Source organism: Bos grunniens, chromosome 5 (genome assembly GCF_055505025.1).
Source record: "Bos grunniens cultivar Pamir isolate PY7600 chromosome 5, Bosgru_T2T1.0, whole genome shotgun sequence".
NCBI lineage: Eukaryota > Metazoa > Chordata > Mammalia > Artiodactyla > Bovidae > Bos > Bos grunniens.
Window position 1 is genome coordinate 89,373,789 of NC_141169.1, and position 25,262 is coordinate 89,399,050.

The 25,262-nt window shown below is 41.0% G+C and overlaps 1 protein-coding gene across 6 annotated transcripts in view; it reads left to right on the forward strand.

The window, feature by feature from the left end:
* The window catches only part of ABCC9 (ATP binding cassette subfamily C member 9), a 156,531-nt gene that overhangs the window by 113,546 nt on the left and 17,723 nt on the right, over positions 1 to 25,262 (forward strand). For all 6 annotated transcript variants that reach the window (XM_086401802.1, XM_086401801.1, XM_086401804.1 and 3 more), the window contains 7 exons: positions 542 to 634; positions 7,619 to 7,721; positions 17,522 to 17,623; positions 18,537 to 18,657; positions 20,338 to 20,468; positions 21,206 to 21,284; positions 24,913 to 25,021. In XM_086401802.1, the coding sequence (XP_086257928.1) occupies positions 542 to 634; positions 7,619 to 7,721; positions 17,522 to 17,623; positions 18,537 to 18,657; positions 20,338 to 20,468; positions 21,206 to 21,284; positions 24,913 to 25,021 (738 nt within the window). The remainder of the gene's footprint in view (positions 1 to 541; positions 635 to 7,618; positions 7,722 to 17,521; positions 17,624 to 18,536; positions 18,658 to 20,337; positions 20,469 to 21,205; positions 21,285 to 24,912; positions 25,022 to 25,262) is intronic.

The window sequence follows — 25,262 nt, forward strand, 5'->3', positions numbered from 1 at the left end:
CCATAAAAGTTTACTTTAACTGTGATACAAAATTGGTGTTTTTGTACAACACATAACATTCAGCCTGGACCCATGTTTATTATGTAATATTTATTTTTCTCTTCCTCTTTAGATTATAAGCTGTTGGATTTTTTTGTTGAATGTTGGAGGAAAATATGTGGGTTGGCCAAAATTTTGTTCATATTTTTCCAAAAGATGTGATGGGAAAATCCAAATGAACCTTTTGGCCAACCCAGTAGTTACTCTGACAAAAAATAACCTTAATTTAGAATGAACAAAGCTCCCAGATCAGACAGTAAAGAATCTGCCTGCAGTGCAGGATACCCGGGTTCGATCCGTGGGTTGGAAAGATCCCCTGGAGAAGGGAATAGCAACCCACTCCAGTATTCTTGCCTGGAGAATTCCAGGGACAGAAGAACCTGGCAAGCTACAGTCCTTGGTGTCTCAGAGTTGGAAACGACTGAGTGACTAACACACACACACAGTATTCTTTGAGTTTGAATGAGTGTAAAGTTTATTTTTGTACTTGTCTCTGTCCTAGGGACCTCCAGGAACTTGATGACAGTACCCAGCTCCCTCTGCTTTGCCACTTCTCAGAAACTGCTGAAGGACTCACCACCATTCGGGCATTTAGGTAAGTAAACATATTATCATTTTGTTGATTAGACAGTTACATCATCAACAAATATTTGCCTACAAATAACTGATCATTGCTCCCATTTTCCAATGCCCACTGTGTGTGTGCCTATGTTCTAAACTAGTAGTAAGAAAAACATGACAAAAAACGATCACAGAGGGCTTCCCATGTGGCTCACTGGTAAAGAATCCGCCTGCCAGTGCAAGAGATTCGGGTTCAATCCCTGGGTCAGGAAGATCCCCTGGAGAAGGAAATGACAACCTGCTTCAGTATTGTTGCCTGGAAAATCCCATGGACAGAAGAGTCTGGTGGACTACAGTCTACGGAGTTGCAAGAAGAGTTGGACATGGCTTAGTGACTAGACAACAACAACAAATGATCACAGAGTTTAGTTATTTGAAATTTTAACAAGAATAAAGAAAGAATTCAGCATCATGTCGGGTAGATACTACCTGTGTGATTTAGACTAGGCTTTTGAATTCCCTAACCTCATCTGTGAAATAGGAAAAACCATTTTGCTTTTTAGGGTAATTGGACTAATTGATATAATGCATGTAAAACATTAGGGCTTCCCTGGTGGCTCAGCTGAAAAGAATGCATCTGCATTGCAGGGGAACCTGGTTCAATTCATGGGTCCAGAAGATCCCCTGGAGAAGGGATAGGCTACCCACTCCAGTATTCTTGGGCTTCCCTGGTGGCTTAGATGGTAAAGAATCCATCTGCAATGCAGGAGACCTGGCTTCAATCCCTGGATTGGGAACATCCCCTGGAGAAGGAAACAGCAACTTACTCCAGTATTCTTGCCTGGAGAATCCCATGGACATAGGAGCCTAGTGGGCTATAGTCCATGGGGTTGCAAAGAGTTGGATAGGACTGAGCAACTTTCACTTTTCATATAAAGCATTGGCTTCCCCTGTGGCTCAGTGATAAAAACTCTGCCTGCAGCGCAGAAGGCGGTGGTTCGACCCCTGGATTGAGAAGATCCCCTGGAGGAGGCAATGGCTACCCACTCCAGTGTCCTTTTTGGACAATCCCATGGACAGAGGAGCCTGGCAGGCTACAGTCTGTGGGGTCACAAAGAGTTGGATGCAACTGAGCACACACCTAAAGCATTAACCACAGTGATTAGCAAAGAAGTAACAGAGAAGCTGACATACATGCATTAGTAATAATAATAAAAGAAATATTATTACACCAAAGTTACTTCAGACTTTAAATAGTTTTCTTCAATGTTGGTAAACATTGAAGTAATATCCCAAGATTTTCATCAAAAGAGTTTGCTTAATACTCAAAAAATTACCTTAACTCTATTAAAGGAGATCAGTCCTGGGTGTTCTTTGGAAGGACTGATGCTAAAGCCGAAACTCCAGTACTCTGGCCACCTCATTCGAAGAGTCGACTCATTGGAAAAGACTCTGATGCTGGGAGGGATTGGGGGCAGGAGGAGAGGGGACGACAGAGGATGAGATGGCTGGATGGCATCACTGACTCGATGGACGTGAGTCTGAGTGAACTCCAGGAGTTGGTGATGGACAGGGAGGCCTGGCGTGCTGCAATTTATGGGGTCGCAAGGAGTAGGACACAACTGAGCGACTGAACTGAACTGAACTGATTTTCCCTATTCAGGTAAAATCAGAAAAGGAGTTGGCATCCTTGAATGTTATATTTAATCTAGAAAATCACTTCTTAAAGTGTTATATCTTTCTGCAGTGCTAAATGCAAACCTGTAGTGATTTCAATCAGAGATTTTTCTAACCTAAGAAATATTTAAATCACATAAATGTATATATATATATAATTGGGTCAAAAGTAGAATATAAAGATACAGATTTCATAGTGGAGCATTTATATTTTTCACAGTGATGCGTTTTCCCATCAGAGTGTTTAATACCTTTTATTAGAGATGGCAGAATCATTGATTGACTCTGAATGTAGGTATTAAGACATAAGAGACCCTGATTCTGGGAAAGATTGAGGGCAGGAGGAGAACAGGATGACAGAGAATGAGATAGTTGGATGGCATCACCAACTCAATGGACATGGATTTGGGTGGACTCTGGGAGTTGGTGATGAACAGGGAGGCCTGGCGTGCTGCAGTTCATGGGATCGCAAAGAGTCGGACACGACTGAGCAACTGAACTGAACTGAACTGATTAAGACATAATTTGTGTTCTAATAGTAGCCAGCAATGCCCAGTGGTAATCATAAGTACACCATGTTAAGAATTTCATTTTTTCACCAAAGTTCTTTTGAGTTAATTTATTTGAGTTTTGAACACATGGCAAGTGCTAGTCTTGCAATGGATATAGAAAGACTCCAAAGATATGGCCTTTTATTTCTACCCCAGATAAATACCACAGGGAAAATAGTTGGGATAACATGGCAGGTGGGGAAGAAGCAGTGACCTGATTCAGGCAAGCTGGCAGGTGGAACAGAAAACAGCCTCTGTCTTCTCCCTGAAGAACAAGTGAGGTCATTTACTGAGAATGATGAAGACTGGACCTTGTAAAACATCTTGAAGAAAATGAGCCTGGTCTCAAATGAAAGAGAAAGTTGACTGAAAGTCAAGATTTAGATTTTTCATTTAATCATCTATTCTTCACTAGACACATGAGCAGAACTTGGCTTGACTGTTCCTAATTTTACATCAGGAAAATTCTAGGGAGCTCTAAAAAGGACAAACTATTACATGTCACCTAAGACTTGAATGAGGCTTCCCAGGTGGCTCAGTGGTAAGGAATCCACCTGCCAATGCAGGAAATGCAGGTTTATCCCTGGATCAGGAAGATTCCCTGGAGAAGGAAATGGCAACCCACTCCAGGATTCTTGCCTAGAAAATCGCATGGACAGAGGAGGCCAGTGGACTACGATCCATGGGTTGCAAACGGGCAGACACGACTTAGCGACTGTTAAGAATCAAACACATGCTTTTCCATCTACTTCTTCCTGTCTTTCAGGCTAGTAAGAGTCCCCAGAGTCGTTAGCTCTCTGGAAAGTTTGTATTTACTGATTAGGCTGCTTTCCTCCCCTGCGTTCAGGGTTCATGGTGTACTCAGAGGCAGCATGAACTAACCTCAAGTAGTTTACCACCAGAGGATCACAGTTAAATTAGACTGAGATTTCAGTGACCTTTCCTACTTTTTTTTTGGTCTGACAGAATAAAGGTCTAAGAATGTTCAGAAGATGAGCTGGATGTGGATGAAAAGATACAGACTGAGTGTGTCAAAGTTTCCATTAGGAAAACAGAAGGGTTCTTGCCAAATAGAAACACACAGAAAGAATGTTCGCTGCATTTCCACCCCTCCCCTTTCACTGCTCCTTCAGACTGTTGCCAGCTCCATTTACAAACTCTTTAAGAGTGTATCTGCAACAATATCCCCAAACTAGAGGGAGAGGAAGAAGAGCCCCAGACAAAACACTTTGTCACAATGAAGTGTTGGACGTTCGTCTCAACTGGAGTCCACAGGCTTTGGTCCAAGTTTCCCCCTCCCCACGTCTCTCCATCATCACAGCCCTCTAGGAAGGGGGACCCTGTCTCCAGCTCCTGGACTTGTTTTCTCATTTCTGCTCCTTAGCTCATGTTGTTCCTGATACTTCCAATGCTTTTGTCCCTCCTTGTCCACCTGAAAAATTCTGTGAACCAGTGAAGTTGCTCAGTTGTGCCCGACTCTTTGCGATCCCATGGACTGTAGCCTACCAGCCTCATCCATCCATGGAGTTTTTCAGGCAAGAATGCTGGAGTGGGTTGCCATTTCCTTCCCCAGGGTATATTCCCAACCCAGGGGTCGAACCCAGGTCTTCCTCATTGCAGGCAGACGCTTTACCGTCTGAGTCACCAGATCAGATCAGTCGCTCAGTCGTGTCCGACTCTTTGCAAGCCCATGAATCGCAGCACACCAGGCCTCCCTGTCCATCACCAACTCCCAGAGTTCACTCAGACTCACTCCATTAAGTCAGTGATGCCATCCAGCCATCTCATCCTCTGTCGTCCCCTTCTCCTCCTGCCCCCAATCCCTCCCAGCATCAGGGTCTTTTCCAATGAATCAACTCTTCGCATGAGGTGGCCAAAGTACTGGAGTTTCAGCTTTAGCGTCATTCCTTCCAGAGAAATCCCAGGGCTGATCTCCTTCAGAATGGACTGGTTGGATCTCCTTGCAGTCCAAGGGACTCTAAAGAGTGTTCTCCAACACCACAGTTCAAAAGCATCAATTCTTTGGTGCTCAGCCTTCTTCACAGTCCAACTCTCACATCCATACGTGACCACAGGAAAAACCATAGCCTTGACTAGACGAACCTTTGTTGGCAAAGTAATGTCTCTGCTCTTGAATATGCTATCAGGGAAGCCCGAAAAAATTCAGCCCATTTCTTAAAACCTCATTCAGTCCATCCCAGAGATGGCTTTATCCATCCCTCCCCACCTTCCACCCTATTCCCTGCCATTCTTTTCTTCTAGCCAGTGCAAACTTTCATCTTCCTTGATACTCACGTAGCATTTTTCACATAGGGCCATGTGATTGGCTTCTGTGTTGAGCCCTCTTTACTTGTTCATACTACAACAACCCCATGCTTACCTCTTTCACTAGACAATGTGCTTCTCTGGGGCAGAGGTTGTGTCTTGTTCATACATATATGTTGTAATGTCTCACTTTGAGTTCATGCTTGCTAAATGTTCCTGAATGAGTGGGTGAAAATCCACCCGATAATGCAAATACAGAATTGGATATATCTGTTCACAGTTGAAATCCACTATCTCAGTAAATCCTATAACTCTGTGAGTCATCCTCTGTTAATTATTCACTCTGTCCCTGGTGGCTCAGCTAGGAAAGAATTGGCCTGCAATTCGGGAGACCTGGGTTCGATCCCTGGGTTGAGAAGGTCCCCTGGAGGAGGGCATGGCAACCCACTTCAGTATTCTTGCCTGGAGAATCCCCATGAACCGAGGAGCCTGGTGGGCTACAGTCCATGGAGTCCCAAAGAGTCGGACACGACTGAGTGACTAAGCTCATGCATCTGTATAAGGGTCATGATGAGGGTGGTCCTGTTTCTCTGTCTGCTTGGTCCCGCCCAGTGTATTGCTATTCAGTGCAGGTCCTCCTGTGCATGGCATTTGGGTCAAGTCTACATAACCCAAAATGAGGTAATTATTTGGCTCTGATTGTCAAACCCTTTGATTATCGTAGATCAGATGTTGCTGTCTGACTCAATTATCTGATTTTTCTGGTTTGGCATGTTGGAGTGATCGGATTGACTGGATAAATCTCAACTATGTGCTTTATATTGGCCTGTATGGATGGCTTCACGGGCCAAGTGAACACCCCACCCCGGACTTCTTCATTTTTGACATAGTGATAGTGTATTGTAAACTTTTGCAAATTGATTTGAAGATTTGGGGCGGTGGGGGCGGGGGGTACTTGGAACAGTCTTTTATCAGCTAGGAATCACCATCAGGCTGTCAGATGAAATTTGGTTATTCTCTGCAAACATAACACATAGACAGGAGGTCTCTGTAAGATAAGCCGAAGCCACAGAAAGTTGAATTTGGCACTTCCTCCAACCTTCCAATCAGTTATTTTGTTTATATGATCCAGCTTTCCATTGTTTCTGTTACCCAGGGAAAATAATTGAAAAACAAAAAGAGACTATTTTTGTGATGTAGAAAAGATTTATCAACATGGAACATGAGTTTCTATGAGAAGTAGCTCCCATGTTCAAATGGATGAAGTTTCTTTTTAAAAAAATATTTGTTTCTTTTTCTGCATCAGGTTTTAGTTGTAACAGTTGGGCTTAGTTACTCTGCAGCATGCAGAATCTTAGCTCACTGCCTAGAGATCGAACCAGCATCCCCTGCACTCCCAGGCAGATTCTTAACCACCAGACCACCAAGGAAATCCCGGGATGAGGTTTTTATTAGAAGTTTCCTTTATAACAAAGGTTACACAGAATTTGGTCTGATTATGTTGATTACCAAGAATGAACTTAATTTGACCCAGTATCAGTATCTAAACTGTGTGTGTCATGTTGTTGTTTAATTGCTAAGTCGTGTCCGACTCTTTGCAACCCCATGGACTGTAGCCCGCCAGGCTCCTCTGTCCATGGGATTTTCCAGGCAAGAGTACTGGATTGGCTTGCCATTGCCTTCTCCAATGCATGAAAGTGAAAATGAAAGTCAAGTCGCTCAGTTGTGTCCGACTCTTCGAGACCCCATGGACTGCAGCCTACCAGGCTCCTCCGCCCATGGGATTTTCCAGGCAAGAGTACTGGAGTGGGGTGCCATTGCCTTCTCCGGTATGTGTCCTAGATCCCCGTAAATACTACACGCCAAGAGTTTCTTTCATGCAATGACCATTCTTACAAATAATTTGTAACTTTGAGGTGTAAAATATCTTGCTTAACAAGGACATCTGCCATTCCCAAAGACCCTCATCCTCGACCTCTTGCCACCTCGTTGTCCTCCTTTGATTTCCAGAAACTGAGCGAAAAGAACATTTTTAAGGTATATACTTGCCTGTTACAGACCCATAGTTTCCTGCCTTTCGTGAGTCTCTTCTAGCTCCTGCTACCAACTCCGACCATGCCTTGTGGAAAAGTAAGATATATGCAGTAAAATCTAGGTCAAGTATGTTGCATTTCTGTACAACTTCTTCTGGGTTTTGTAGGGCCCTTGAGACATAGGCCGTGCCTTGTTTTCACGGTAACCATCCTTGTGTAGAAAGTTATGAAATGATCTTTAATAGGACTTTGTCATCGGAAACATTCCTTTCTGTAGCAGAGGTTGAGAAAGGAACTACTGCTCCATGCCATCTCTCAGGAAGGGTGCAGGAGAGCAGTAGCAGCTGGCCTTTATTTGCAAGTAGTCCGTTTAGTAGTCATTCCATCCCACCAGTTCGTCACTGTGTTGAGTAAATAATGTAGTAGGAAGTGTGACTGTTTTTTATTATTTCTCCTGTTGTGTGGCTAACATAATATTTTTGTTTTCTGCAGGCATGAGACCAGATTTAAGCAACGAATGCTGGAACTGACAGACACTAACAACATTGCCTACTTATTCCTCTCAGCTGCCAACAGATGGCTGGAGGTCAGAACGGTACGTTCATTTCATGATTTCGAAATGGAAACCACACAGAGAAGAGGTCTGATGCAAAGAGGGAGACAGTTGTAAAAACTAGGCTTCCACTGAGGTTCAGCACTCGCTCCACATTTTCTGGACTTTAGCTCAGGTTTGTTTATGGTACGGATGAAATTTGTCATGATGTTTTTAGGTAATGGCAAGACAGATAGCCCCAAAAGCAAAAATTCAGTTTGTGTTCATTAGTGGCCAGATGACATAAGTTAATGGAATAGCAAATATTTGTATAACTTCAGGTTTTTGGTTTTTTTGTTTTTTTTTTTTTCAAAATTTGACAAGTGAATAGATGTACTCACTTCTACTGAACTGGACCAGCCTGGAAGAGATGGCAGCTTTCTATTTTAAGCCAGTGGAGGGTCATGTTAGCCCAAATGTAAAAAACTGCAGTTATTCATCTGTTGCCTTCTTCTGTCCTGTATAAATAAGGAGAATGGGTATAAGCTTTGGCATTGTACATACTTGGTCCAGCAAGTTAACGAATTTATCTGGGTCCCAGTTTGCCATTTGTAAACTAGGAGTATGACCTCATGGGTGTGTTAGGTTTAAAAATAGTAATATAAGTCCTGTAGCTCACTTTTTGGCAGGTACACTCAACAAATGTCTTTTGAATAGATGGATGCATGGATGAATGAATAAATTAATGGAAATGGTACCTGCTTTGGTAAATGGTTAATAAGTCAACCACTCCTAATAAATGAAAGAGGAAATAGGTTAGACCCAAGTTCCAGAGGGAAGGAGATGTTGTTTGCAGACTGGGCTGTGTAATCTGCAGTATGAATAAGCAACTTTGGTAGAAATGATGACTTGATTGTCATCTTTTCTTAAAAAATAATTATTAGTTTATGAAAAGGAAAAGGAAGTTTATCTGCATTATTGTTAAGAACCTCACTTCCACTGATTAAGCATCCCAGTCATATGGAGGCTCTCTTTCAAAACTCAGTGGATCAGAGAGGGCATCTGGGAATGGGGATTTGATAAAGTGAAAGGAAGGAGCCCACATTAAAATCTGAGTTGTTGATGGATGGATAACATATTGATAGAGAATCTTGGGTCCCCCTGTAAGCTGTAGTTGTCATAATTGGTCACTAATAACAGAGACTCTCCAGCACTATATTGTTTTGTGTTGTGTTATTGTGTAGAAATTATCCAGCAACATAACACAATTATATTTCACAAATTTTAAATAGATAAGAAATTTCTTCCAGATCACTGTGGGGGTTGGGAGGGGCAGGGCAGAGATTTTCCAATTACCTGTAAGTAACAGAAAGGCAGGCGAAGTGTTTAGGATTTATAACAGAAACAAACTACTATTCCTAGATCTTACCCAGACCCTAAATCCTTGCTTTAAGCTTCTGTTTGTTTGCTCAAATCTGTTTTCTCCGAGGAAAAGAAATCATATCTGAATAACAAAGCTAGTGATGAGCTAGCTTAATCAGAGAATGTCCTAAAATCACAGGGGTGAAATGTCAGTAGTTTCCTTTGTGTTTGATTTTCCTGATGTTGACGATCAAGTGTGTTTCTTAGGGGCGCGTGTGTTTGCTCTGGACTTGAGGTGAGTCTGGGTTGGCTTCTGCTTCTTCTCGTTAGCACTTCCCACTGTCAGGCTGATGGACAAACGTTTAACAAGAATCTTCAAGCAAACCATATGTTCTGCTCTTGTAGCCAGAAGACAAGATATCAGAGCGTTCAGACTGCCAAGAAAGGGGAGGTCAGGAAAAATGAGAGAGAAACAGCAGCCAGATTCAGAGTGGGTTAGTTTAGCTTGCCTCATACCCTGCTACTTAACTCCCCCATTAAAGGCGGCTGGACCTACTTGAATATAAATGAATTCTAGTTCCACTTGTAGAAACCTAAAATATATATATATATATGTATGATATTTGAAAAAGGAAGGGTAGAATCTGTCATTCATTCTATTACCTTATAACACATCTGTTTTTGTGTCTTTTTTTTCTTTTCTGTGTATTATCATCTTTCCACAACTTGCTATTTGGTCTCATTACCAGATCTGTCCCTTAAAAACCAACACAAAAAAGTTATAGAGTCCTTTGCTCTATTTCTGATGAATAAATATAAAATTTGGTAAGAAACTTGCTGATTTATAGCAACATTCCAGGCATATCTGCTGATAGAATTCAAGGTCCAGAGTCTTTTGTGGATGATTTTGTCTCTTTCATCTCTCATATTTGTTTATCAATAAGTTTGCTGCTACTGCTGCTGCTAAGTCTCTTCAGTCGTGTCTGACTCTGTGCAATCCCATAGATGGCAGCCAACCAGGCTCCTGCGTCCATGGGATTCTCCAGACAAAAGTACTGGAGTGGGTTGCCATTTCCTTCTCTCAATAAGTTTATGTGGGCCTAAAGAACCTGTCTGCAATGCAGGAGACGTAAGAGACCCTGGTAGGATCCGTGGGTTGGGAAGATCCCCTGGAGGAGGGCATGGCAACCCACTCCAGTGTTTTTGCCTGGAGAATCCCATAGACAGAGGAGCCTGGTGGGATACCGTCCATGGGTTGCAAAGAGTTGGACATGACTGAGGCAACTTAGCACACACACACACACACACAAACACTCACACACACGCATACCCTTCTAGACAATCCCAGAAATCCAACTTGAAACCAGTCAGATTTATTCTCCTATTCTGTACACTCAAAGTACAGAGTTTTCATTAGAACCAGAATATTTAGAATATTAGAACATTAGAATGTTTATTTGAATATAAATGCTATAATCCAAGAACATATGTGCCACAATAGGAGTGTTGAATAAATAGAACAGATAACTCTAACTAGGAAATAACCTTTCTCCCAATTGTACACATGTAAATGACCTCATTACTACTGTGCATCACTGGAGACACAATTTCAGTTTGAAATAAATGGATCTTGTTTCAGAAATATGAGAAATATAAGTGTTCAGATATAGGACCTTGGAGACTGGGGTGTGAACTGCTCTCTGAACCCCACAGCTGGATATTTTCTGCCTCGTAAGTCATTTACAACAAGATAAGTAATGAAAACCTCTATCTGGCCCGCTGATGCTGCATTGATCTTATCTCCAGTATCAACACAGCTGCCTCCATTCCCTATTCTTTGATATGTTAACCAGCAAATTAACAAAAATATCTGCTAATCTCAAATAATCTGGGAGCTCCCATAGCAGAAGCACAGCCAATCGGTATCAGGACGGGAGGAACCTTGGGCAGAGCTCAGAAGAGGCCAGCAGGTCTCCTGATGCGGATCTGAGGAGCTCAACAACTCAGCATATTCAAAAGCAGAGACATCAGTTTGCTGACAAAAGTCCATCTAGTCAAAGCTATGGTTTTTCCAGTAGTCATGTATGGATGTGGAAGTTCCGGACCATAAGGAAGGCTGAGCACTAAAGAATTGTGGTACTTTTGAACTGTGCTGCTGGAGAAGATTCTTGACAGTCCCTTGGATAGCAAGAAGATCAAGCCAGTCAATCCTAAAGGAAATAACTCCTGAATATTTTTTGGAAGGACTGATGCTGAAGCTGAAGCTCCAATACTTTGGCCACCTAATGCAAAGAGTCAGCTCTTTGGAAAAGACCCTGATGCTAGGAAAGATTGAGGACAGGAGTAGAAGGGAGCCACAGAAGTTGAGATGGTTGGATGGCATCACTGACTCAATGGCCATGAGTTTGAGCAGCTTGCGAGATAGTGAGGAACAGGGAAGCCTGCCACAGAAGTGCCACAGTCCATGGGATCGCAAAGAGTGGGACACAACTGATGACTGAGGTCATTTTGCTAAATGACCTCCATGGAGAGAAAGAGGAGAAAGCTTATCATAGTTTCCCGTGACTGTTTTTCCTTTTTTCCTCATTCTCAATTTTAGTTTTCTGGAGCAATGCCACTGAATTCTGTGGACAGACGATCTCCAAGAGAAGTAAGGGATAAAAGGATAAAAATACCTTTTTTGAATTCGGAAAGATTCCTGAGCCCCATCCAAGTTTTATTATATATTTTTTTTCAATATATGGCTTTCATTTCTTTTTCTGGTCATGCTAAATAAGTGTTAAGGCAATTACAGAGGCTTCCCTGGTGGCTCAGTGGGTAAAGAATCTGCCTGCAATGCAGGAGACCTTGGTTCGATCCCTGGGTCAGGAAGATCCCCTGAAGGAGGGCATGACAACCCACTCCAGTATTCTTGAGACTCCCCATAGATAGAGGAGCCTGGTGGGCTACAGCCCATAGGGTCTGTAGGAATCAGACATGACTGAGTGACTAACACACATAAGACAATTACAAAGTATTCCCTTTTTCTGGCTGAAGAGTGTCAGCCATGGAAGATGTAGCCTGCCCACCGTGTTCATTTCATACTTATTCTGAATTGGGGAGGGGGGAATAAAGGTCACAGCACACAGGCCTCAGAAAAGGACAAGAACCTAAAAGAATAATTTGGCTGGTAGGAAAGTAGCCAGACTGTGGCCACCCAGGTTGCTTTGGCAGGGGAGGGGAGTGTTTCTCCTCTGGTGCCAAGTGAAGTGGACCACAGTCATGTGCAGGGTGTCACTGCAGCCTAACCTTTGAATGATGCTTACGTTCTTTTGTTCAGCACAGCATTTTCTGTTCATCCCTCTGCACTAAACAGTTCCAGTTCTTTGGCATTGGTGTTTCCATTTGCAAAAATTGTGTAACTCTATCTAAAGGGTGTCTTTCCAAGGCTTTGTCTTGCTGTGTGGTGAAAGGATAAAAGAGAAATCACATCAAGAAGCCAAAAAAGAAAAAAAGTTTTTAGAATCAACAGGCTAAAGTGAAACTAATCTTCAGGGTGAACTTGTATGAGAGTCTATTTTGTGAAACAGTACAGAGCTGTTTTGAGTGCTTACAACTCCATTATAGACAGGTGCGTGTTCATCTTGTCATGTGAAGACCCAGACACTCCGTGGAACCATAAACACCGACTTCTTGTTTTTAGACATGGATTTCTGAAGACTATGAAAAAAGGGAGAGATGGTATTCCTATTAACTACTTATAAGGTTGTTTTATGGAAAATTATTATTTTCACTATAATCCCACAAAGAGATAGAGGTCATTGAATCATTGGAAATCTGACCAGAGACCTCTCTTTTGACCTGGGGATCAAAGGCTTCCCTTCTGGAGGGGAGTGTTGAATTCCCAAACTCAATGGAAGTTTTAATTTATCACTAATACAAATGTCCTATGGTTGGGCCCTCTTTAAGAATGGAAAGTCACATGTGTAGTAGCTTCTGTTTCCTAAGCAGACTCTCTCTTTCCATTGTATCATTATGACCGAAAGTATTTTCTTCAGTGAATTGATTGGGTAGGACATAGAAAGCCTTAATGGGAGGACATGTGCTGCTGGCATGTGAGTGAATTCAGATGATCTGCTTGTCCTTTCTTAGTGCTTTTAAGCCATTTTGTTGTTCACATGTTTGCAGTGGAAAGGAAAGGAGGTGTGGAAAGGTACAGTCACTGTATAATTCATTAAACTAAAGTTTAATGGTAAAGGAAGTGGAAATGGGCAACTAACATAAACTCTTATATTACCCAGCAATTTCACATGCCTGTTACTATTACAGTACTATTGGAAGGGAAGCTATTGGAATTTAGTTATTTTGCTATGAGATTTCTTGATAAACATGCACAAAGGGGCTTCCTCTCTTATTCAGATGAGGTAAAATTCTGATCAAATGCCTCTAAAAAATCTCCAGTTTCTTAGAAAAAAAAAACATTATTGAGCAGGGGGTGGTAATCCAGGAATGAACTGGAAAGTATCTCATTGATATAACTAAAAGACAACACAAATAGCACTTTAAAAAAAAAGAAAATGATAAAAAATATTTTTATGAAAAATGAAATAACTTTGTTTTAGATACTAAACTGCAGACCTGTGCCTGTGCACTAAGTTGCTTCAGTCGTGTCCGACTCTTCATGACCCTGTGGACCGTAGCCCACCAGACTCCCTCTGTTCAAGGGATTCTCCAGGCAAGAATACTGGAGTGCGTTGCCATGCCCTCCTCTCAGGGGATCTTCCTGACCTACGAACTGAACCTGAGTCTCTAATGTCTCCTGCATTGGCAGGCAGGTTCTTTACCACTACTGCCACAAACGGCAGACATACTGGTTTTTAAATTCTTACTTCTATTTGAATTTACTAGATTGTGGAATTTGGCAATGGATTCATTCCCTGAAAAATCTGCTCTATTATGTACTTCAAAAAGCTATGCCTTGGGCACTTACCTGGCAGTCCAGTGGTTTAACACTCCACCTTAACATTTCAGGGAGTGCTGATTCCTTAAATAGGTTGAATGTAGGGGTGAATTGGGGGGTTGAGGAGGAAGAGTAGCTTAAGTGGTTTGCCCACCCCTTTGATGGTGCTGTGTGCAGGGATCATACACAGTACCATGCTTCTGTTCCTGGCACCTTAGAAATGGCAGTTGATTTGCAGCCTTTTTGTATCTTATTGTAAGTCATGACCCCAGTGGCGCGTGTGTGCCGTTATTTTTAGTCCCTTTCAGTTTCTTTGTACTCTCTTGCTGAAGGATTCGTTTGTTCAGGTTCAGGCACTGCAGTAAAGGGTCCCAGGTCCCAGTTTATCTGACCGAAGACAGGAAGACCAGCATGATTGGAGCACGGTGAAGGAGTAGAAACGGAATCTCAGATAAGGGCAGAGGAGGCAAGGTCTAGAACCCAGACTTTGCATCATCTGCGGCTTTGTAATTCATCAGAGTCTGAATTTATTGCAAGTGCAATAAGAAGGCATTGATATTCTAAACAGGGAAGTTATATATACCTTTAAAAGACCATTGAATGAATGGAAAGATGGATGAATGCATGAGGCCCTTCTGAGGTCATCTGGGAGGAAGTGGAGAATAGAAACTAATAAAAACATATATTGTTTCAAGCCCTTGAAGCAGGGGTCCCCAAACTTTCTGACACCAGGGACCAGTTTCATGGAAAGCAATTTTTCCATGAACCAGGGAACGGGGGGGGGGGGTGGTTTAGGGATGATTCAAGCGCATTACATTTACTCTGCACTCTATTTCTATTATTATTACATCAGGTCTACCTCATATTATCAGCCTTAAAATACTAGAAATTGGGGCCCCCTGTCTTAAACTGTATGTTGCCCACAGTAATTTCTCAGACACAGACTGGAATATTTCTTTGTATCATGCTGGGAGCATCTTGCTGGAAGTATCTCCTAGTGCTAACTTACTTTCTGAGACTTATCACATAAACTCTTTATGAGTCTCTTTAGAAAAGCTAATATTGGGAATAACAAATTTATAGCATAATGTTAAAAGTATTAACTTGAACGAGAGAGTGGGAAGGAAAAATTCATATTGTCGTAAATATTTTAGAAGTATTTAGGGGAACACATTGGTATTTATAATATATAAAAAAGCAGCCCAGGCTGGTTAGATTCTACATTCATATAGTTGTTGCTTCAAATAAAGGGGGGTCTGATTGGTGACAAGCTGTTAATAAATGAATACACTGGATACAACGGAAGGAGCTATCAAAGGAATATTTACTAACTTTATGGAATTTGCTGCCTCGAGGGATTAAATCTCATGATTTCTTTCTTTATTCTTTGTAAAGACCATGGGAATCATGACAGAATTAAATTTTAGTGCCTGTTTTAACCTTTGATGTTTTATGATGCACATAAGCTCTTAAGCTTGCTTCAAACATTTGAAAATCATCCAGAAGGGAAAAGGACATCCTGTTACATGGAAGTGGGAAAATCTAACTGATTTTTTTTATTATTCCTTTCAAAATCCCTGTAAATTAGGTACTATTTCTATTTTCCAAAGAAGAAACTGAGTTTCAAAGAAGAAACTGACTCATCTAAATGTATTAGCTGGTAATTGACAAAGGCATCATTTGAACCCAGACCTGTGATTCCAAGGCTGGGATCATTGATTGCTCCCCAACAAGTTGATCTTTGGTGCTAATTTAAAAATTGCAGAGGGACTTCCCTGGCTGTCCAGTGGTTAAAACCTCACCTTCTAGTGCAGGAGATGTGGGTTCGATCCCTGTTCAGGGAACTAAGATCCCACGTGACTCATAGTTAAAAAACCAAAACATAAAAGGCAAGTGATATTGTAAAAAGTTTAATAAAGACTTTTTAAATGGTCCACATCAAAAAAGAAATCTTAAAAGAAAATAGATGCTGGGATGCACACATGTGAGCTGATTTGAGAAACCATTCTTGATTTCAGCATGTTAACCACTCTATTACGGTCATTAAAGTCTTCTTACCTAATTACTAGTTTTTTTTTTAAGGTATCAGAGGTGTATCTTGCTAAAGATCATCACCAGTAAGATGAGACTTGAAATAATTCTAGAAAGTGTTCATGCCTGAAATTTGACCTGCTTCTGGCATATGTGACACATCAGCCTGACAAATTTTAATGATTCTATTGACTATGGACAATTCCATTAACATTTTGTTAACATTTATATTATCTTTAAGAAATAAATAAAAAGTAAACACATAAAATTTATATAATGTTTTATAATTTAAAAATCCTGCTGCATGTTTTATGCCTGGCATTTTTTATTTGATGTAAAATGATGACCATTTTTCATTATTAAAATGTTTAAAACATTATTTTTAATCACAGCAAAATATACAATACCATCACATGTCTGTATGATGATTTATTTATTCATTCTATGCTTCCCTGGTATAGGTATTCTAGGGCTTCCCTGGTAGCTCATCTGGTAAAGAATCTGCCTGCAATTCAGGAGACCTGGGTCTGATCCCTGGGTTGGGAAGATCCCCTGGAGAAGGGAAAGTCTACCTACTCCAGTATTCTGGCCTAAGGAATTCCATGGGCTGTATAGTACATGGGATCTAAAAGAGTCGGACACAACTGAGCAACTTTCACATAGTAGGAAAATTTCCTTTTTTTTTCCAATTTTTTCCAATAATAACAGCGCTGAAATAAATCTCCTGATATTCAAATCTAAAAAAAAAAAGAAATTTCTTTTTCAAAGGATAAGATATAACAATGCCTAAGAATGTTGGGAAATGGAGGAGGAAGAAGGTGTAGAAAGTAGACAGGTGCCCCCCATCTCTCCTTTGAGTTTAAAGGTTTACCTTAATTAATTTTTAAATTTTCTGGAAAAAGTTTATCACTGAGTCATAATTAATTCAGATATTTTAAGACATGTTCATATTTCTAATTAAGAGAGAAAAATTACACTTACTCCTATTTCTATGCAATCTTTAGATTTAATGTCCCAGACTCTGAGTCCATATTGACAAAAAGTTCAGATATTGATACAAATCCTAACAAGCTAACTAGATACAAATTTCTGCAAAGGCCTTGAATTAGCATATAAGAGAGCTAATCCCAACCCTGGTATAAGTGCACATGAAATTCAAGGTAGAAAGTTAAGTTAAAAATAATGCTTGTCTGGTAAAATGCAGTAGAAAAGAAAAAAAGAAAGAAAGAAAGAAAATATTTCATCTGATCCTGGTCATGCCAAAAATTGCAGCTTGATTTCTGACCAGGTAGTTACCATCTCTGAAAGAATTATCTGCTTTCAGATATAATCAGAGCCTTGCATCACTTCCCGTGCAGCCCTAAGACTGTGAGTTATTATTCTTCCCTACCTTCTGTAACCTTGTTCTGAAACCTCACAGGACACACCATGAGTAATGTCTATTCTGTTAGTGATCACCCGGGTTGATCGGGATCCTTGGTTTTAAGAACTTAGGGAAAATCTTTTAACATTTTTTCTCACTCTTTTTTAGGATTATCTGGGTGCTTGCATTGTCCTCACTGCATCTATTGCATCCATTAGTGGGTCTTCCAATTCCGGATTGGTGGGCTTAGGTCTTCTGTATGCACTTACGGTAAGTATGGATGAAAACCTCTCTCTCTTTGTACCGCACTTGAGGTACTTTCCGTAGTTATCATCAACTCTTATTCGTGGATGTTAGAGGACTAGTTAGAAATTCATAACAAGATGATAGCCTGCAGATAATAGTAGATTTGGGCCTAAACCCGGCATTTTAGGATGGCATGGATTCATTTCTGACATTTTGAACCAATTTTTAGAAACTCCTCAAGCACTGTGGTCAGAGTTCTCCCAAGGTTGTTTGGGATTCTTGTCCTGAGTTGCTCACCACCCATTTAAGAACACTAACTCCCCTGTGAGCTTCCCTGATAGCTCAGTTGGTAAAGAATCTGCCTGCAATTTAGGAGACTCTGGTTCAATTCCTGGGTCAGGGAGATCTGCTGGAGAAGGCATAGGCTACCCACTCCAGTATTCTTGGGCTTCCCTTGTGGCTCAGCTGGTAAAGAATCCGCCTGCAATGCAGGAGACCTGGGTTTGATCTCTGGGTTGGGAAGAGCCCCTGAAGAAGGGAAAGGCTACCCACTCCAGTGTTCTGGCCTGGAGAACTTTATGGATTGTATAGTCCATGTGGTCACAAAGAGTCGGACACAACTGAGTGACTTTCACTTCACTTTCACTTCAACTCCCATGTGAATATAAATGAGGTAAGTGGAAGCACACAACTATCCACTGGGCAAGGAAGTCAGGACAGTCCACAAATCAATGACATTAGAGGACCATTGAAGAAGAGCCAATGCCTCCTTTGCCAGCATTAGCCCATGACATCCTCTCTGATCTCTGATAACCTGTAGTGTTTATGAACTGTACCCACGTGAACAGTCCAAGTCATCCTATCCCCTGATATCCAGTGTTCACAAAAACTGTTACTTTATTTGCTATGTGCTCATTGTTTTTGTCACCTGACACAGATAACCAATTATTTGAATTGGGTCGTGAGGAACTTGGCTGATGTGGAGGTCCAGATGGGCGCAGTGAAGAAAGTGAACAGTTTCCTGACTATGGAGTCTGAGAACTATGAAGGAACCATGGGTATTGTTCTGAATATTATGGTGTTTCACCTAAATAGTTATTTAAGAATATTAGTTGTGTGTCAGGCACATTGTCATTTTTGCTTTTGTTTTCCATTTCAATAGCCAGAGAATCCTCTCTCATCTTGACTTTGCCTGATAAGCTACAACTGCATCTGAAAAGATGTGATTATTTAGGCCTGAAAAAATCTTAGATACAACCAGAGTCCAAATAGATTTACCTAGTAATATTTAGAGAGAATTATAAAGAAACTTGCTTCCCAGGTGGCATAGTGGTAAGGAATCCGCCTGCCAATGCAGAAGCCTCTGGAGGCTTGGGTTCAATCCCTGGGTCGGGAAGATCCCCTTGAGGAGGAAGTGGCAACACTCCAGTATTCTTGCCTGGAAAATCCCATGGACAGAGGAGCCTGACGGGCTGCAGTCCATGGGGTCACAGTCAGTCACGACTGAGCACACATGCAATGGCATAAAGATACTTGGATTTTATTATACTAATTACCAACCTCAACTATGAACTATTGTATTCTTTTTCTCAAGAGCTTATTAATTTAGATGCCAAGGAGCTTAGATCTTAAAATAACCAAGATTCTTAGCCTTGCTAGAATAAAACTGGCAGGAAATTCAATACTGAGGACAGAATAATCTTCCTTAACTGCAAATCTCATGCCTAATATGCATTCTGTTGCCTAAATCCTTCATTACCTCTTCAGCTCTTCAAGGACATGCAACCATTCATTAGTCAATCTTTCCTCACCTGTCTAATCTCATCTTTCATTATCCACCTACATACCTTTCACTCTGGCCATACCAACATGCTATGCTTTCTTTTTATCTTTGTTCTTCTCTCTCTCTCTCTCTCTCTCTCTCTCTCTCTATATATATATATATATATGAAATAAATTTCCCCACCTCTTATCCTTTAAGATCCATCTCAGGCACCACCTCCTCTTGAAACCCTGCTGGAACTCCTGGGCTGCCACCATCTCTGCTCCCAGAACACCTTGGGTCAGCCTCCATCATGTGATTCTGCGTGCAGTCCTATAGGGGCTGACTTACTTGCATGCGGTCCCCTGGGACACACTGAGCACCTCGAGGCATGTCTTCCCTCTCAGCTCCCTGCATAACACCTCTCACATCTGAATCACTCAAATGTTTGAGGACCAGCTGACTGAACAAATGAATTCATTGACAGATGAACCACCAGGAATAGAATTGAGCAATAGAGTGCTGAGAGACGTGATGCCCGTTAATGCTCCAAAACAAACACACAAAAACTATTTTTAAAGTTCTTAATCAAGAGACTTTTACTCTGAATGTAATGTTAATTAAAAGAAAAAAACCCATATGGGAATTCCCTAGTGGGCCAGTGGTTCCATGGCCAGTGAAACCACTGGCCATGGAGCATAGGGCTCCATGCTCTCACTGCCAAGGGCCAGGGTTCAGTCCCTGTTTGGGGAACGAAGATATTTCAAGCCACCAGATGCAGCCAAAATCCAAATAAATAAATATAATCTTTTAATTAAAGAAATTTTAAACCCAGAAGTAGGTTTAGTATGACCGTAAATTTAGGAAACAATGATTATGTGTGTATGTACAAATGTATATAAGTATGTGTGCTTTTCTTTCTGCCTCTTTCTGTGTCTCTCTGTCTCTCTTCCTGTACTCCATCTCCACCCTCCAGATCCTTCTCAAGTTCCAGAACATTGGCCTCAGGAAGGGGAGATCAAGATTCATGATCTGTGTGTCAGATATGAAAATAACCTAAAGCCTGTTCTTAAGCATGTCAAGGCTTACATCAAACCTGGGCAGAAGGTATGGAGTTCACTGTCATTTGATGTAATTCATACAGAACCTCAGATGGAACCACCCCATTGCCACTTGAGCTCCTTAGACATGTCAGCCAAGGATCTTCTCACTGGGCTCCCATTATATTCCTTACACTTTATAGGTCAAATTATGTGCATAAAAGAGAAAAGGGAGAGAGTGGATCCAGATAAAGTATACGTTCTCTAAACTGTATTGCCATTCATTCATCTCCCATGAAGATCAGAAAAGTGAACAACGGGCATGTTTTTCAAAATTTCTAGCTTTTGGCTCATGACCATTCCAGATGTCCCCTTGAGAACCTTTGTGTTTGTACTAGCTCTGGCCTCACAATGATTTATTTTAGTTATTGTAAAAAGAGCAAGTGTGCAGAAAAATGGACTCATTTTACTTCTTGTTATATAATAAAATCATCACTTCTGAGACAAAGTGGAGTACTTGTTTATTAGGTCAATGATACACTAAATGGAAAAATGAAGCCACAGAGGTAAAACGCACAACCGCATAGAAATAAAAAACAGTTGATGAAGACTTGATGAAGATCCTGTGTTATCTCAATAATGATAACTCAGAAAGGAGACCTGAGAGGAGAACGACAATTTTAATGTAACTGTTTAAATAGAGTTGCAGTTTTATCATGGTGTCTTATCTAAGTTAAAAATGCTATGCCTACTTTTTTCTTTTGTCTGAGTCCTCTTTTCTCTGAGTGACAGTTGCTTTCTTAGGTGGGCATATGTGGTCGCACTGGCAGTGGAAAGTCATCATTATCTCTGGCTTTCTTCAGAATGGTGGATATATTTGATGGTGAGTTACTAACTAAACTTTTTCATTAGCCATGTGATACTCTTCCTTTAAAAAAAAAAAAAGCAATGTCTACTTAGTTCAGTTCAGTTCAGTCACTCAGTTGTGTCCAACTCTGTGACCCCATGAATTGCAGCATGCCAGGCCTCCCTGTCCATCACCAACTCCTGGAGTTTACTCAAACTCATGTCCATCAAGTCGGTGATGCCATCCAGCCATCTCATCCTCTGTCATCCCCTTCTCCTCCTGCCCCCAATCCCTCCCAGCATCAGGATCTTTTCCAGTGAGTCAACTCTTCACATGAGGTGGCCAAAGTATTGGATTTTCAGCTTTAGTATCAGTCCTTCCAAAGAACACCCAGTACTGATCTCCTTTAGAATGGACTGGTTGGATCTCCTTGCAGTCCAAGGGACTCTCAAGAGAATTCTCCAACACCACAGTTCAAAAGCATCAATTTTTCGGCACTCAGCTTTCTTCACAGTCCAACTCTCACATCCATACATGACCACAGGAAAAACCATAGCCTTGACTAGACGGACCTTTGTTGGCAAAGTAATGTCTCTCCTTTTAAATATGCTATCTACTTACCTAGTCCTGCAATAATAAAATATATTTAGAATGACTTCAGTATTCTTGCCTGGAAAATCCCATGGACAGAGGAGCCTGGTGGGCTACAATCCATGGGGTTGCAAAGAGTCTGTCATGACTGAGCACGCATTACTACTACTACAACTACTATTGTGTCCTACATACCATGGTTTGAGGCAGGTATTCCAGATAAATGGGCTTCTTGGGTGGCTCAGTGGTAAAGAATCTTCCTGCCAATGCAAGGAGATGCAGGAGACATGGGTTTGATCCCTGATCCCCTGGAGGTGGAAATGGCAACCCACTCCAGCATTGTTTGCCTGGAGAATCCCATGGACAGAGGAGTTTGGCAGGCTATAGTCTAAGGGGTCACGAAGAGTTAGACACAACTGAGCATGTATGTATCCCAGACAAACAGTTTAGGAGTAAAGAAAAAAAGGAACTGGAGAAATAAAATTATTAGCCCTAAACTCAGCTCTAGAAATTATTGTTAAAGAATTTTATTAAATTAGTAAAATGAAAACAAAGCCACTCATTATGAAGAGCAGCAGATGGAAGTGGCATTTCAAGAAGGAAGAGAGAAAAAGACTGTCTAATTTCCTACAAACTAAAAGCACATTTCTTTCCATTAAAGGAAAAAAGGAGATAAATAAGCTACATTTTAATTTTAGTGTATGACTCTTATTATCATCTGCTTAATAACGTGGTTTAATGATGTTGGATGTTTTGGGAAGAGGTGACTGTTGCTAATAAAGTGCCAAGGACACGCTGACAATATACAAAAATATTTATTCATCTGCAAAATTATTAATAGTATCATACATGGAAGTAATCTAATATTTGTTTTAGAAAAAATATGTCACATTATTTAGTCTATTTAGTGACCTATAAATAGGCCAGCACATACGCCATCTTGAATGAAAGGGGAGCCATCAGCTCGAGAATTGCTTAAATATTATTATCTCTCATCATTGTGATAATAGTGATAGTACTTTACATTTTTATTATACTTGACAGGTTACATTATTTAATCTACACAACAACTCAGTGAAATAAAGAGGTCAGTTTATGAACAACAAAGTTGAACTGTGGTCACTGAAGGGTTTGGGACTTAGATTTAGCAAAGAGATAGCTATCCACCTCTAGATGAGCAGCTTGCTCTTGCCATGACTGGTAATAATACACAGATCCTTTAAGGATTTTCTGTGGGATTTGCATTATAATCCAATTACAGGATCCAAGACAGTTGATTGAAACTTTTCATTAAAAAACTGTCACTATGATGGAACATATTAGATTAACCATAGTCTCATGAGTTCAGAAACATCATTTCAGCTCCCATGAGGACTATGATGACTGATTATCTTTTTAATACCATTAAGCGATTGAGGTTTTAATAGATAATATATTATACCCAGAAGAAAGTTTAAGCTAATCACCTTACCTGCTCTTGAATCTAAATCCAGCAAAGGGCCTCTAACTGCCATCCTTCGCTTAGCATGCTTGTCTCATAGAGCAATATTATCTTTGCACAAAACAAGACCATAAACTAAAGCTATCAAGGTAAGGAAGAGTCATCAAGATTGCACAAGTTCATGTACAGTGAAATTTATTAAGAGTTGATACCTATGTCATAGAATTTTCTTTCTTACTTGTACTGTACTGTACTCCTCAATCAATAAATGAGCAAAGAGATTTCTCTGATGGTGGTCTAGTGGTTAGAAATAGACGCCCTCACCATTGTGGCCCAGGTTTGTTTCCTGGTCAGAGAAGCCTTTCTTCTTGGGGCTTCCCTGGTGGCTCAGATGGTAAAAAATCTGCCTGCAATGCAGGAGACCTGGGTTCGATCCCTGGATCAGGAAGACCCCCTGGAGAAGGGAATAGCAATGCATTCCAGTATTCTTGCCTGGAGAATTCCATGGACAGAGGAGGCTGGCAGTCTACAGTTGCAAAGAGTTGCAAAGAGTGGGACATGACTGAGCGACTAACATGGACAGTCCAGTGGTTAAGCATCTGAACTTCCATTACAGAGGGCACAGTTCCCGTCCCTGGCCAGAGAACTGAGAGCCAGAATGTCACTTGGTGTGGCCAAAAAATAAATGAAAACAAATATTAAAAACAAATAAATATAACACAATATTGTTAATCAGCTATACCCCACTACAAAGTAAAACGATTTTTGAAATATATAAGTAAATAAATAAACGAGTGAATAAGACAGACAAAATTGCCCATCTTCAATAACCTGATATTCTAGTTTGGGGAGAGTGCTGTGCTTAGTCACTCAGTTGTGTCCGACTCTTTGTGACGCCATGAACTGTAGCTCTAGACTCCTCTGTCCATGGGGATACTCTAGGCAAGAATACTGGAGTGGCTTGCCATGCCCTCCTCCAGAGGATCTTCCCAACCCAGGGATCGAACCCAGGTCTCCCGCATTACAGGCGAATTCTTTACTGTCTGAGCCACACAATTAAAAAGATCTATGGTGGTGGTTTAGTCGCTAAGTCATGTCTGACTCTTTGCAACCCCATTGTAGCCTGCCAGGCTCCTCTGTCCATGGGATTTTCCAGTCAAGAATACTGGAGTGGGTTGCCATTTCCTTCTCCAGGCGATCTTCCCCACCCAGAGACTGAACCTAGGTCTCCTGCATTGCAGGCAGATTCTTTACCAACTGAGCTACCAGGGAAGCCCCCAAAAGATCAATAAATGTGTATAATAGAATGTCCTATGAAGGAAAATAGAGCTGAGAACAGTATAAAGGAATACTGTAAAGAAGACCACTGAGGGAAAAGAGTACCTTTGGTTTGTATGAACCACATAAACAGTAAAAAGTGGAAATCCCTTTAGGAGAAAATATAATACATAAGAAAGAAAATATCGCCAAAATACCTATTTTTCTTAGAGGCATATCATGATCATACTTATATGGAAAGCATCATCTTCTGAATTTCAATCCTGAACTAGGAAAGCACTTCCAATTGGTAAACCAATATTATTTTACTTGTGGTTTTATGACAGGCTTGCCATTTTTGTTTTTCTTTAACAGGAAAGATTGTCATTGATGGGATAGACATTTCCAAATTGCCACTGCACACACTACGTTCTAGGCTTTCAATCATTCTGCAGGATCCCATACTCTTCAGCGGTTCTATCCGGTAGGTAATGTATTCAACAGAAACTCATGTGCCTCAGTATTTACCCTTTGGCTCATAGGAGGGTTTTTCTCAGAGTTGCTTTTCAGGTAGGTGTGAAAGGTCGTCACCAGGATGATGAGGTCAAATGTTCTGTCCCACAGTTTGGATTGAGGCACTTAGAATGGCTGGATTAACCTAAAGAAGCCCATCCTTTGTTGTTGTTGCTCAGTCGTTCAGTCATGTCTAACTCTTTGTGACCTCA